Consider the following 12,270-nt stretch of genomic DNA (forward strand, 5'->3'; position numbering starts at 1 on the left):
ACAGCTGCTGTGGGGAAGACGCTCCAATCATTTCCACTCTGAATCACCCCGCTCAGGTTTCAAGCTCCAGGGAGTGAGAGACTCAATTCTCTGGCCTGAGTTACTGGTTCCAATGCTCTTTAGCAAAAAAGGTGATAAGGCAACTGATGAACAGCCATCCAGTCTGTGTCCGATGGAAGAAAGGTAAACACCGGAAAGAAATCAAGTTTCTGTATACCAGAAGAAATTGGAGCGGATGACGTCACGCACCAAAACGGCAAAGATCCACTACATCCCCTGAATAACAAATACATAATCCTTTTCTTTAAACGTCATAAGAAGAATAGATATTTTAGAACCCTGAAAACAAATATACTTTGATTAGGGTACAGTTTTGAGTGAATTCCTGTCCTTAGTAAAGGTATGTGAGAATCTCAATGAACAGTGAAGGTTGGTTTCCATGTGATACACCAGGACCTTACTTGGGTATAAGCTAAGAGAGAATTATCACAAAACGAAATTAAATATGCACACAGTAGCCATGAAAGAGTTGAGATAGTTATACTAATATCAGACAAAACAGACTTCAAGATGAGAAATACTACTAGAGAGAGAGAGAAACATTTAAAAAAAAATTTTTTTTCAATATATGAAATTTATTGTCAAATTGGTTTCCATACAACACCCAGTGCTCATCCCAAAAGGTGCCCTCCTCAATACCCATCACCCACCCTCCCTCCCTCCCACCCCCCCCATCAACCCTCAGTTTGTTCTCAGTTTTTAAGAGTCTCTTATGCTTTGGCTCTCTCCCACTCTAACCTCTTTTTTTTTTTTTTCCCTTCCCCTCCCCCATGGGTTTCTGTTAAGTTGAGAGAAACATTTTATAAAGATAAAAAGGTCAATGTATCATTATAAATGCATATGTACCGAGCAACAGAACCCCAAAACACTTGAAGCAAAAACTAACAGAGTTGAAAGGAGAAAAAGATTTTTCAACAAGAGTTGGAGACTTAAATAACTGATAGAACAAGAGTCTCAATAAATGTAAAGTGATCAAAGATAGAAAAAGTATGTTCTCTGCCCACATGGAATTAAATAAGAGCTCCACCACATGAAATAAATTTTGGGAAACCCCAAACATTTGGAAATTGAACAACACACTGCTAAGTAACACATGAGCCAAAAATAAAGTTACAAAAATAAAGTGAAAATTTTAAGTATTTTCAACTGGGGGTGCCTGGCTGGCTCAGCCAGTTAAAGCACGTGACTCTTGGTCCTGAGGTTGTGAGTTCAAACCCCATGTTGGGTGTGGGGATTACTTAAAAGTAAAATCTTAAAAGTAAAATAATTTTCAACTGAAGGAAAACAAAAACACAACATACCAAAATTCATGGGAAGCAGCTAAAGCAGCTGGAGGACACTGGATAACTTTAAACACCATTATCAGAAAAGACTAAAGATCTCAAACCAATTACCAAAGCTTCCACCTTAAGAAACTAGAAAATGGAAAGCAAACCTAATAAAAGCAAGCAGGAAAAACGGAAATCACACAGAGTTGAAATCAATTAAATAGAAAACAGAAAAGGAAGAGAAAAAAATGAATAAAACCAAGAGTTGGTTCTCTCAAATGATTAATGAATTACTCAATATGGTGAAGATGGCAATTCTCCCAAAATTGATCTGTATATTCGAAGCAACTTCTGTCAAAGTCTCAGTAGGCTTGCAACTAAGACAGATGTTTACATTTTATTTTATTTTATTTTATTGGTTTTATTTTAGAGAGCACAAACAGGAGAGAGGGATGGGGGAGGGGGAGAGAAAGAGAGAGAGACAGAGAGAGAGAAGGAGAATGAGAGCGAATCCCAAGCAGGCTGCACGCTCAACACAGAGCCCAACATAGGGCTTGATCCCACAACTCTAGGATCATGACCTGAGCCTAAATCAAGAGTTGGATGCTCAACGAACTGAGCCACCCAGGTGCCCCTAGAGATTTACTTATATCAGTTTGTAACACAGAACTCTTTCATATTTAAATTTTTTCATAATTATATAATAATTACAATAATTATGTAATTACCAAAAAATCTCAGTAGGCTTTTCTATAGAAACAGCAAGCTGATCCTAAAACTTACATGAAAACACAAAGGACCTAGAAAAGCCAAAACGATTTGGAAAGGAAAACAAAGTTGGAGGACTTATAGTGTCTGATTTCTACTTTTTAAAATATTTAAATTTTAAAAATATTTTTAAATGTTTATTTATTTTTGAGAGAGAGAGAGAGAGAGAGAGAGAGAGAGAGAGAGAGAGAGAGAGACTCCCAAGTAGGCTCTGTGCTGTCAGAGCAGAGCCCCGCATGGGGCTTGATCTCACAAACTATGAGATCATGACCTGAGCCAAAATCCAGAGTCAGATGCTTAACCAACTGAGCCACTCAGGTGCCCCAGTATCTAATTTCAGTATGTATTCTAAAGCCAGAAATTAATTAGGGCAATGTGGTATTAGCATACAAAAAACATAGAGATCAACAGAATCCAGGAAAAAACCCTTGTTTTATGGTCAATTGATTTTCAACAAAGGGACAAATGGGAAAATTTTCCTTGAGCATCCAAATGGGGAAAAAAATTAACTCAGACCTTTATGTCACTTTTTACATAAACATGAACTCAAAATGGATCACAGACCTAAATGTTAAGAATTAAAACTAAAACTTTAGAAGAAAACATAGGAGAAAATCTTTGTGACCATGGGTTAAGCAAGACAGTTCTTAAGACACAACACTAAAATTACAAGCCATAAAAGAAAAAAACTGGTAAGCTGACTTCATTAAAATTTTTAAAATGCTGCACTTCAAAAGACACCATTAGGAAAATGAAAACATAAGCCAGAGAACGGGAGAAAATTTCTGCAAATCACATGTATGATAAGGGACTTGAAGCTAGACTAACTTAAGACTTCTTACAACTCAGTAATTAGACAAATAACCCAACTTAAAAATAGCTTCTAATATTTGCTACAACATTCAGCTAAGTGACATAACCCAGACACAAAAGGACACATACTGTATGATCCCACTTGTATGGTGTACCCAGGATAGGCAAATTCGTAGAGACAGAAAGTAAAATAGAGGGTAGCAGTGGCCGAGAGGGCTGTGGAACTGGGAGTTATTGTTTCATGGAAACGATGTTTCTCTTTGGGATGATTAAAAAGTTTTGGAAATGGGTAGTGGCGATCATTGCATACAAGACAGTGAACGTACTTAATGCCACCGAATTGTATGCTTAACGGCTAAGATGGTAAATATCTTACCACAATCAAAAAATTAATTTTAGGGGCGCCTGGGTGGCTTGGTCGGTTAAGTGTCCAACTTCGGCTCAGGTCACGATCTCACGGTCCGTGAGTTCGAGCCCCGCGTCGGGCTCTGTGCTGACAGCTCAGAGCCTGGAGCCTGTATCTAATTCTGTGTCTCCCTCTCTCTCTGCCCCTCCCCTGTTCATGCTCTGTCTCTCTCTGTCTCAAAAATAAAAATAAGGGGCGCCTGGGTGGCTCAGTTGGTTAAGCGTCCGACTTCAGCTCAGGTCACGATCTCACGGTCCGTGAGTTCGAGCCCCGCGTCGGGCTCTGGGCTGATGGCTCAGAGCCTGGAGCCTGTTTCCGATTCTGTGTCTCCCTCTCTCTGCCCCTCCCCCGTTCATGCTCTGTCTCTCTCTCTGTCTCAAAAATAAATAAACGTTAAAAAAATTTTTAAAAATAAAAAAAAATAAATAAAAATAAACGTTAAAAAAAATTAAAAAAAAATTAATTTTAAAGACTGGGCAGAAGACTCGAGGAGACATTTCACCAAAGAAGACATACAAATGACCAATAAGCACTTGAAAAGGTGCTCAGCATCCTCAGTCATTAAAGAAATGCAAATCAAAACTACAGTGGGACACCGCTACACGTCCATTATAATGACTATAATCAAAGAGAGAGAGAACACCAAGTGTTGATAAGGATCTGGAGAAACGAGAAGTCTCATATATTGCTGATGAGATCGTAAAATGTGTAGAGCCACTTTGGAAAATTATTCGGCTATGTTTTAAAAAGTTAAACATACGCTTACTGTAAGACTCAGTCAGCAGTTCTACTCCTAGTAATTTACCCAAGAGAAATGAAACCATGTCCACACAGGCTTATATAAGCAAGTGTGCACAGCAGCTAAAACCTGGAGACAATCCAAATGTCCATCAATTAATGGATGGATAAGCAATATGTGGCATATCCATACAGTAGGATACCACTCAGACATAAAAGGAAATGAACTACAGGCATACCTTGTTTTATCGTGCTTCCCAGACACTTCAGTTTTCTACAAACTGAAGGTTTGTGGCAACCCTGTGTTTAACAAGTCCACTGGCGCCATTTCTCCAACAGCATTTGCTCACTTCATGCTTCTGTGTCATATTTTGGTAATTCTCACAATATTTCAAACTTTGTCATTATTATTATTATACTTTTTATGGTGATCCGTGATCGGCGACCTTTGACGTTACTACAGTAATTGTTGTGGCATGCCACAAACTGCACCCATATAAGACAGTGAATTTAACGGATAAATGTGCGTGTGTTCTGACCGCTCCACCAACCAGCCATTCCTCCATCTCTCTCCCTCTCTTTGGGCCCCCCAATTCTTTGAGCCACAACAGTACTGAAATTAGACCAACGAATAAGCCTGCAATGGCCGCTAAGTGTTCAAGTGAAAGGAAGAGTCGCATGTCTCTCACATTAAATCAAAAGGAGAAATGAAGAAACTTGGTGAAGAAGGCATGTGGAAAGCCAAGACAGGCCAAAAGCTAGGCCTCTTGTGTCAAATGGTTAGCCAGGTTGTGAACGCAAAGGAGAAATTTTTGAAGGAAATTATAAGTGCTACTCCGATGAACACTCAAATGATAAGAAAGCCAAAGGGCTTGTTACTGATATGGAGAAAGTGTGAGTCATCTGGACAGAAGATCAAACCAGTCACAGCATTCCCTTAAGCCAAAGTCTAACCCAGAGCAAGGCTCTAACTCTCTTCAATTGTGTGAAGGCTGAGAGGTGAGGAAGCTGCAGAAGAAGAGTCTGAAGACAGCAGAGATTGGTGTATGAGGTTTAAGGAAGGAAGCCGTCTCCATAACATAGAAGTGCAAGGTGAAGCAGCAAGTACTGATGTAGAAGCTGTAGCAGGTTATCCAGAAGGTCTAGCTAAGATAATGAATGAAGGTGACTATACTGAACAACAGATTTTCAATGGAAATGAAACAGCCTTATATTGAAAGAGGACACCATCTAAAATTTTCATAGCTGGAGAGGAGAAGTCGGTGCCTGGCTTCAAGGCTTCACCCCCTGTTAGGGGCTAGTAATGCAGCTGGTGACTTTCAGTCGAAGCCAATGCTCATTTACCATTATGAAAATCCTCGGGCCCTTAAGAATTATAAGTCTACTCTGTCTGTGCTCTATAAATGGAACAACAAAGCCTGGATGACAGCACATCTGTTCACAACATGGTTTATTGAATATTTTGAGACCATTGTTGAGATCTGCTGTTGAGAAAAAAAAGATTCCTCTCAAAATATTACTGCTCATTGACAGTGTATCTGGTCATCCAAGAGCTCTGATGGAGATGTACAATGAGATTTATGTTGTTTTCATGCCTGCTCATACAACATCCGTTCTGCAGCCAAAGGATCAAGGAGTACTTCCATTATTTAAGAAATACATTTCATAAGGCTAGAGCTACCACAGACAGTGATTCCTTCTGGAAATCCCTCTGGAAAGCATTCACCATTCTACATGCTGTTAAGAGCATTTGTGATTCATGGGAAGAGATCAAAATATCAACAAGAACAGGAGCTTGGAAGAAGTTGATTCTAACCCTTGTGGATGACTTTGAGGGGTTCAAGACTGAGAAGGTAACTACAGATATGGAAATAGCAAGAGAATTTGAAGTGGAGCCTGAAGATGGGACTGAATTGTTGCAATCTCATGATAAAACTTCAACAGATGAAGAGCTCCTTCTTACGAGTGAGCAAAGAAAGTCTTTTCTTGAGATGGAATCTACTCCTGGTGAAGATGCTATGAAGATTGTTAAAATGACAACAAAAATTTAGAATATTACGTAAACCTAGTTGATAAAAGTTTTGAAAGAAGTTCTACTGTGGGGAAAAGAGGATCAAACACCATCATATGCTACAGAGAAACTGTTCATGAAACAAGAGCCAATTAATGCAGCAAACTTCATTACTGTCTTGTTTTAAGAAATTGCTGTAGGCACCCCAACTGTAGCCACCACAACCCTGATCAGTCAGCAGCCATCAACACTGAGGCAAAACGATTACGACTCATGGGAAGCTCAGACGACGGTCGGCATTTTTTAGCAGTAAAATATTTTTAATGTTTTTTTAATGTTTATTTATTTTTGAGAGAGGGAGAGGCAGAGCACGAGTGGGGGAGGGGCAGAGAGAGAGGGAGACACAGAATCCGAAGCAGGCTCCTGGCTCTGAGCTATCAGCGCAGAACCTGATGCGGGGTTCAAACTCATGAACTGTGAGATCATGACCCGAGCTGAAGTCGGATGCTTAACCGACTGGGCCACCCAGGCACCCCACGATAAAGCATTTTTAAATTAAGGTATGTACATTTTCTTGACATAATGCTACTGTACACTTAATAGATTACAGGATAGTGTAAACATAACGTTTGTATGCACTAGGAAACCAAAACATTCATTTGACTTGCTTTATTGCTATATTCATTTTATTGCGGTGATCTGGAAGCACACCTGCCAGATCTCTGATGTATGCTTGCACTGATACATGCTAGAACGTGACTGAACCTCAGAAAGATTATGCTAAGTGAAAAAAGCCAGTTGCAAAAGACTTCATATCATAAGACTCCATTTATATGGAATTTCCAGAAGAGACACGTTTATAGAGACTGAAAACAGTTTAGTGATTGCCCAGGCCTGGGGTACAAGTAGGGATTGACGGCAAAGAGACCGATAAAAATTTTCAGGGTGGGGCGCCTGGGTGGCTCATTTGGTTGAGCGTCTGACTTCGCCTCAGGTCATGATCTCATGGTTCGGTTCGTGAGTTCGAGCCCTGCGTTGGGCTCTATACTGACAGCTCGGAGCCTGGAGCCTGCTTCAGATTCTGTGTCTCCCTCTCTCTCCACCCCTCCCTCGCTTGCACTCAGTCTCTCTGTATCTCTCTTAAAAATAAATAAACATTAAAAAAAATTTTTTTTTAAAGAAATATTCAGGGTGATGGAAATGTTCTACAACTGAGTTGGGTTGATGGTTGCACAACGGTATAAATTTCCTAAAAATACTGAATTGTACACTCATACTGGGTGGATTTTTGTGCCTTATAAATTATATATCAATAAAGTATTAAAAAGTAAATAAACACAAATCTGACATGGAAAAAAATGAGGCTTAATTTCAGGAAGCATAAGTCAGGTACAATCTCTATGACTTGAAGCAAAGGTTTTCCTTAATCTATCCACATATCTTTTATTTATATATTTAAAAATTACATGTGAAGGATAGCAACACTGTTCAATGTGAAAACTCAGGCCCTAAACAATCTTAAGCTTCTGAACTAAATTGTGTGGTCCCTGTGATTATTCAATAAATAGCAATACATTTACAAATTTTAAAAATTTAGCCACTACTGGCCTTTCATTGGGCTCATTTCAAAGGAAAAAATAAAGCAATAAAAGGGAAGTCTGAGAAGCAATCCAAATGCATAAATTGTATGAATAATAAACTGAATTATATGTAATCATTATGACCTAGAAACATTTAATCTGAAGCAGCAAAGACTGGCCTAGTAATTGACTTAATAGCTGTCTTTGACAATATGAAGGGTTTTACAGGGAAACTATTTGACTAGTTCTTCTGTCTCTTCATTGAGAGCCGAACAAAACGAAGAGATTTCATAGTCAGCAAGGTAAATTTAGATTAAACATAAATGACACTGACAGTAACTGCTATCAAATACTGAAATAAATTTAATTAGGCTATTTGCTCAAGCGGGTTTCCTCGGCGAACGCTAAAATACACAGCCCGAAAGCTTTGGTCTGAATGCATTACTGCCTGGCAGGCAAGAATTCTGCCTGCTGAGCCCCTGCAGGTCTGTGGGAAGGATCGCGGCCACGCTGACTTGCACACACCTTACTCACCTCAATATCCCGATTGAGTTGCTTCACTATGGCAGTGATGTTTCTGATGTGCTCCTCCAAGAAAAGCCTGGCCAGGCGGTCACCTCCCCCTTTGTTTTGCATTTTCTGCAAACTGCTGACAATGTCGTCTTTAATCCGGAAGGCGTGCTCCACAAGGGCAGCGGTTGTTTTCTCGTGGCAGAGGATTCTATCTTCCAGTTGTTCCACTAGGCTTACAGATGAGTAGGGTGCCATGGTCAGGGACTGGCTGTGTCGGGGCATGGTTCTAACTCGCCTGTGCAAGGGAGCCATATTACTAGGGTTGTTAATTGGGAAAAAGTAATTTTCAAAGCCAGATTCAAGACTTTCCAGAGAAGGAAATGCCAATTATTTATCCCTACAAGCTAAACAGGGTTTGAGGGAGGGTTTCTGCACCAAAGAGTTTTCCCTGTGAGCCAGGAAACTTTAAACAATCATACGCAGACACTTCAGTGTGTTGGTAGTAGGTTCCATGACCACCAAAATCAAGAGGCTGGTGGAATTGGGCACACTGAGATGTCTCCCCAGTTGAAGGTGTGTTATCAAGACTAAGCTGTATCATCGAAGTCAAGTCTCCTGACATGCCCTCCTCCTCCATTCCCCTACAGCAGTTTTCTAACATACTAACAAACTCAAAGGCCTACAAGGGTTAAGTAGGTAACATAAATGAATGATGCATATCACATATGATAGGGAGGGGACTGCGGAGACCTGGAAAGGGCATTCCTCCACTAAAGGCAGCCCTAGTTCTGCCCCATCCATGAGTAACCATCTGGGGATGTGGGTCTATTTTTCCAGATCATCTCATATTTTAAGAATAGCCAGGAAATTCAGACTTGTACGTGAAATCACATGACTTTTAAATGTTAACAAGTCATTTAAAAAGTATTTTAAGATAATGCAGGCCAAACAATGCGCTTCCATGAGCCAGTTCTGGTCTATGGGCCCCCCAATCTGCAACTTCTGATTTAAAAGGGTTAGTGGGACACTAGTCTCCAGGCCTCCACAGTTGCGTTTTACCAGTGACCAGAAGTACAGCTGTACTGCAGGGCTATTATGAGGTCTTCACGTCTCACTATCGCTGAGCAGCCAACAGCATTCTATACGGAAGCTGGAGAGGGAACACAACTGTACTTCTATTGCCCTTGAACAAAATCATCCTTGGGTAATGTAACAGCCACAAGCCTTCATTTATAATAACCATCACACCCACTAGCAGCCCTCATGGGATTGGTGGAAAGGAAAAGTATACCTTAGATGCATATTTTCCATATATTATACCTTTCCTCGGTGACGAGAGAAGGAAATACAGGGCACCATCGGGCCATTTTCTTTTTAATAATTCACATCTGTTGAAAAAAATAAGCATTAAATTATTTAACAGTTTATATCTGGAATTTAAATGACGTCTAAAGCTTATTATGAACTTACTAAGTGGATCGTAAATTATGCCAACACACCAATCAGTTGTATTATTAAATGTCTTCTATCTTACATACGGAATAAACAGCAAATGCTTCTAAATAAGGAGAAAAGAATCAAGCAAAATCAAAATTAATACTACGAAGCCTTGCTAGACAGATCAACAAAGACTGTTAAGTGGGTTTTCCTGAAGTTTCCTCATCCCGTACCTGCATGTCAAGCTTGAGAAACCCCTTTTAGGGAAACAAGATAGTTTCTTTAACAGGCTTTTTCAATCATGTAAGGTAGGAAACTACCTTAGTAAATGTGAACCCAGCAAATTTAGTAAACTCCATAGCAAATTAAAAGCACTTATTTCTAAATCAATCTTAAACAATACATCAATCAGATCTGACTTGGGGAACCTATCTATCCACTAAGAGAATAAGACTGGTATTTATTAAAACTGTACAATAAGATATCATCATTCATATTATTCCTTGCATATAAGGAACAGTTGATCATCCCAGCACATTAGAAATTTGAACAAAACTGGAGAGTTTTTAAAATATTTTCTTACTTGAGTTTCTCAATACTGCTGTTAATTGCCTTAACACAATGAATGCCTAGTAACCATGATCTGATTCAGTAATTAGTTCTCATTTAGATGCTGGATTCAGAGAGCATTTGTGATTGAAACCACTGTTTTGGCATCATCTCCCCAGTGTGTTATTTTTAGAGTTTCAAAATGCGAACATTTCATTTTCCTAGACAAAGAACTTTGAATTTAAAGAAATTACATTTAAGAAAAAAGTGATTCATGCCAAACAAGTTATGATGCCAAAGGACTTCTTCAGTTCTCAAGATAATAATCTGTCATTTAGATTACATGAAATCAGGCCAGTGTGGAAGATGTTAGTATTTAGAATCATAGAATCTTTACCATTTAAAAGTTGTAATGTACCTTAGTTGAGATATTAATCTACAGAATAGCCTAACCTACGAAACATTTATTTGGCATCTGTTTTGCAGCTGAGTAACCTAAATGTGTAAGACCAAAAATACCCTCCCCCTCAAGGGTTTCACAGCCTACAGAGAAACAACGGGATAAATGGCTATGAACGAAAAACACATAGGGAGGAAAAAAGAAGATGCCTTACTGTTTGCTGGGTAGCAGCAGGTCAGGGAGGAACTAATGAAAATGAGTAGGATTTCCCAACGTGGAGAACAGAGAGAATGTTCCACACCTTCCCTCAATACTCCAACACCACCCGTACTTTCTATGCTCTTGGAACACTCTGGCATAGGCCCCTCTCGCAGCTCCATATGGGGCCACTCCAGCCAACGCCAGCCCCCCCCCAATGCCACGCCACCCACCACGGTCCGTGAATATGTCATGCACTCTTCTGCCTTCATACCTTTGTCCATGAGCTCTATATCACAAACACCCTTCTCATCCCTGCCTGCCTAGAAAACTCCTATTCATCCTTTAGGCCTCACCTGCCTGCCCCTCAATTCAATAAAATGGCTCCCTTGTTTGTATTTCTTCAGCACTTATTCTGTATGTCTTATACTACTTATTACACCCTATTATTTTTAGCCATGTAATATTTCATCTCCCTTAAACTACATGCTCCTTAAAGGCATATTTCAAATCATAATAGACATAGAGCTGACCTAGAAGATTCCATACGTGCCTGTTAATGGGAGCATGACTTGCATTCCAGTGTCAGAAACTGTAGCAATGAAGGCATTAGAGAATGTTTTAGTTAAAAAGCATAGTTCTTTACTGAGACTGCATCCCAAACAGCCACTTCATATAATTATTTGCAAATAAATGGAGACTTTTGGAATCTCCTTTTCTGAAGGTCATTTCATCCCTCTGGAATTATCCTGCCTGAGCCACAGAAACCCAGCCACATTTCTGAAAAAAAGAGTCTATCCACCACTCATTGTCTAAGATTGCTTTTCAGAATAAACCTATTACCAAGCACTATGCACTCTCTACCACGGGAAATGTCACATGGCATGAATTCACAACACACACTGAGTCCGTTCAGAACTGGTGCCCTCTGCATGACATATGGTAGGAATTGGTTTATGTTAGTTTTCTTGGTTGGTTAGTATCACGATCCTTTGCCAGAACAATGGGATCTATATTGCAAATGAATAAAGATTAAAAATAAGTAAGTCACAGGGTTAAATAACTTCCCAAAGATCATTTCCAGATCTTCCCATTGTCAATTCTGGCTTATCTGCCTGTGGTCATCAGTTTCTGCACATTTATAAATCTGAACTCTAGCACCACAAGTGGGTCTACAACATTATTGGGCAGATCCGGGTTGTATACTGCTCTGACTGTGCTGTGTTTTGCTGTAATAATATTAATCTCCAGTATGAGTTTAAAAAACTTGGGGAAATTAGGGGAAGGGGCAGGTAGATAAACAAGAGAGAAAAAGAAGTGAAAGAAATAAGAAAACATAAAATCAGGGGCACCTGAGGGGCTCAGTCGGTTGAGCATCTGACTCTTGATTTCTGCTCAGATCATCGTCCCAGGGTCATGGGATCGAGCCCCACATCAGGCTCCATGCTCAGCATGGAGCCTGCTTTAGATTCTCTCTCTCTCTCTCTCTCTCTCTCTCTCTCTCTCTCTCTCCTCCTCCCTCTGCCCCT

At 39.8% G+C, this 12,270-nt stretch overlaps 1 protein-coding gene across 2 annotated transcripts in view; it reads right to left on the reverse strand.

The window, feature by feature from the left end:
- The window catches only part of FAM81A (family with sequence similarity 81 member A), a 74,809-nt gene that overhangs the window by 46,619 nt on the left and 15,920 nt on the right, over positions 1–12,270 (reverse strand). Inside the window, exons 2-3 of one of the 2 annotated variants that reach the window (XM_019441938.2) lie at positions 9,478–9,545; positions 8,179–8,452 (exon numbers count right to left, since the gene is read on the reverse strand). In XM_019441938.2, the coding sequence (XP_019297483.1) occupies positions 8,179–8,452; positions 9,478–9,524 (321 nt within the window). In that variant the 5' untranslated portion in view covers positions 9,525–9,545. Of the gene's footprint in view, positions 1–8,178; positions 8,453–9,448; positions 9,546–12,270 lie in introns of both variants that reach the window. The other variant, XM_019441940.2, reaches the window with a different exon arrangement.

The sequence above is a fragment of the Panthera pardus genome, unplaced genomic scaffold (assembly GCF_024362965.1).
Source record: "Panthera pardus isolate Hobbes unplaced genomic scaffold, ASM2436296v1 HiC_scaffold_24, whole genome shotgun sequence".
Classification (NCBI taxonomy): domain Eukaryota; kingdom Metazoa; phylum Chordata; class Mammalia; order Carnivora; family Felidae; genus Panthera; species Panthera pardus.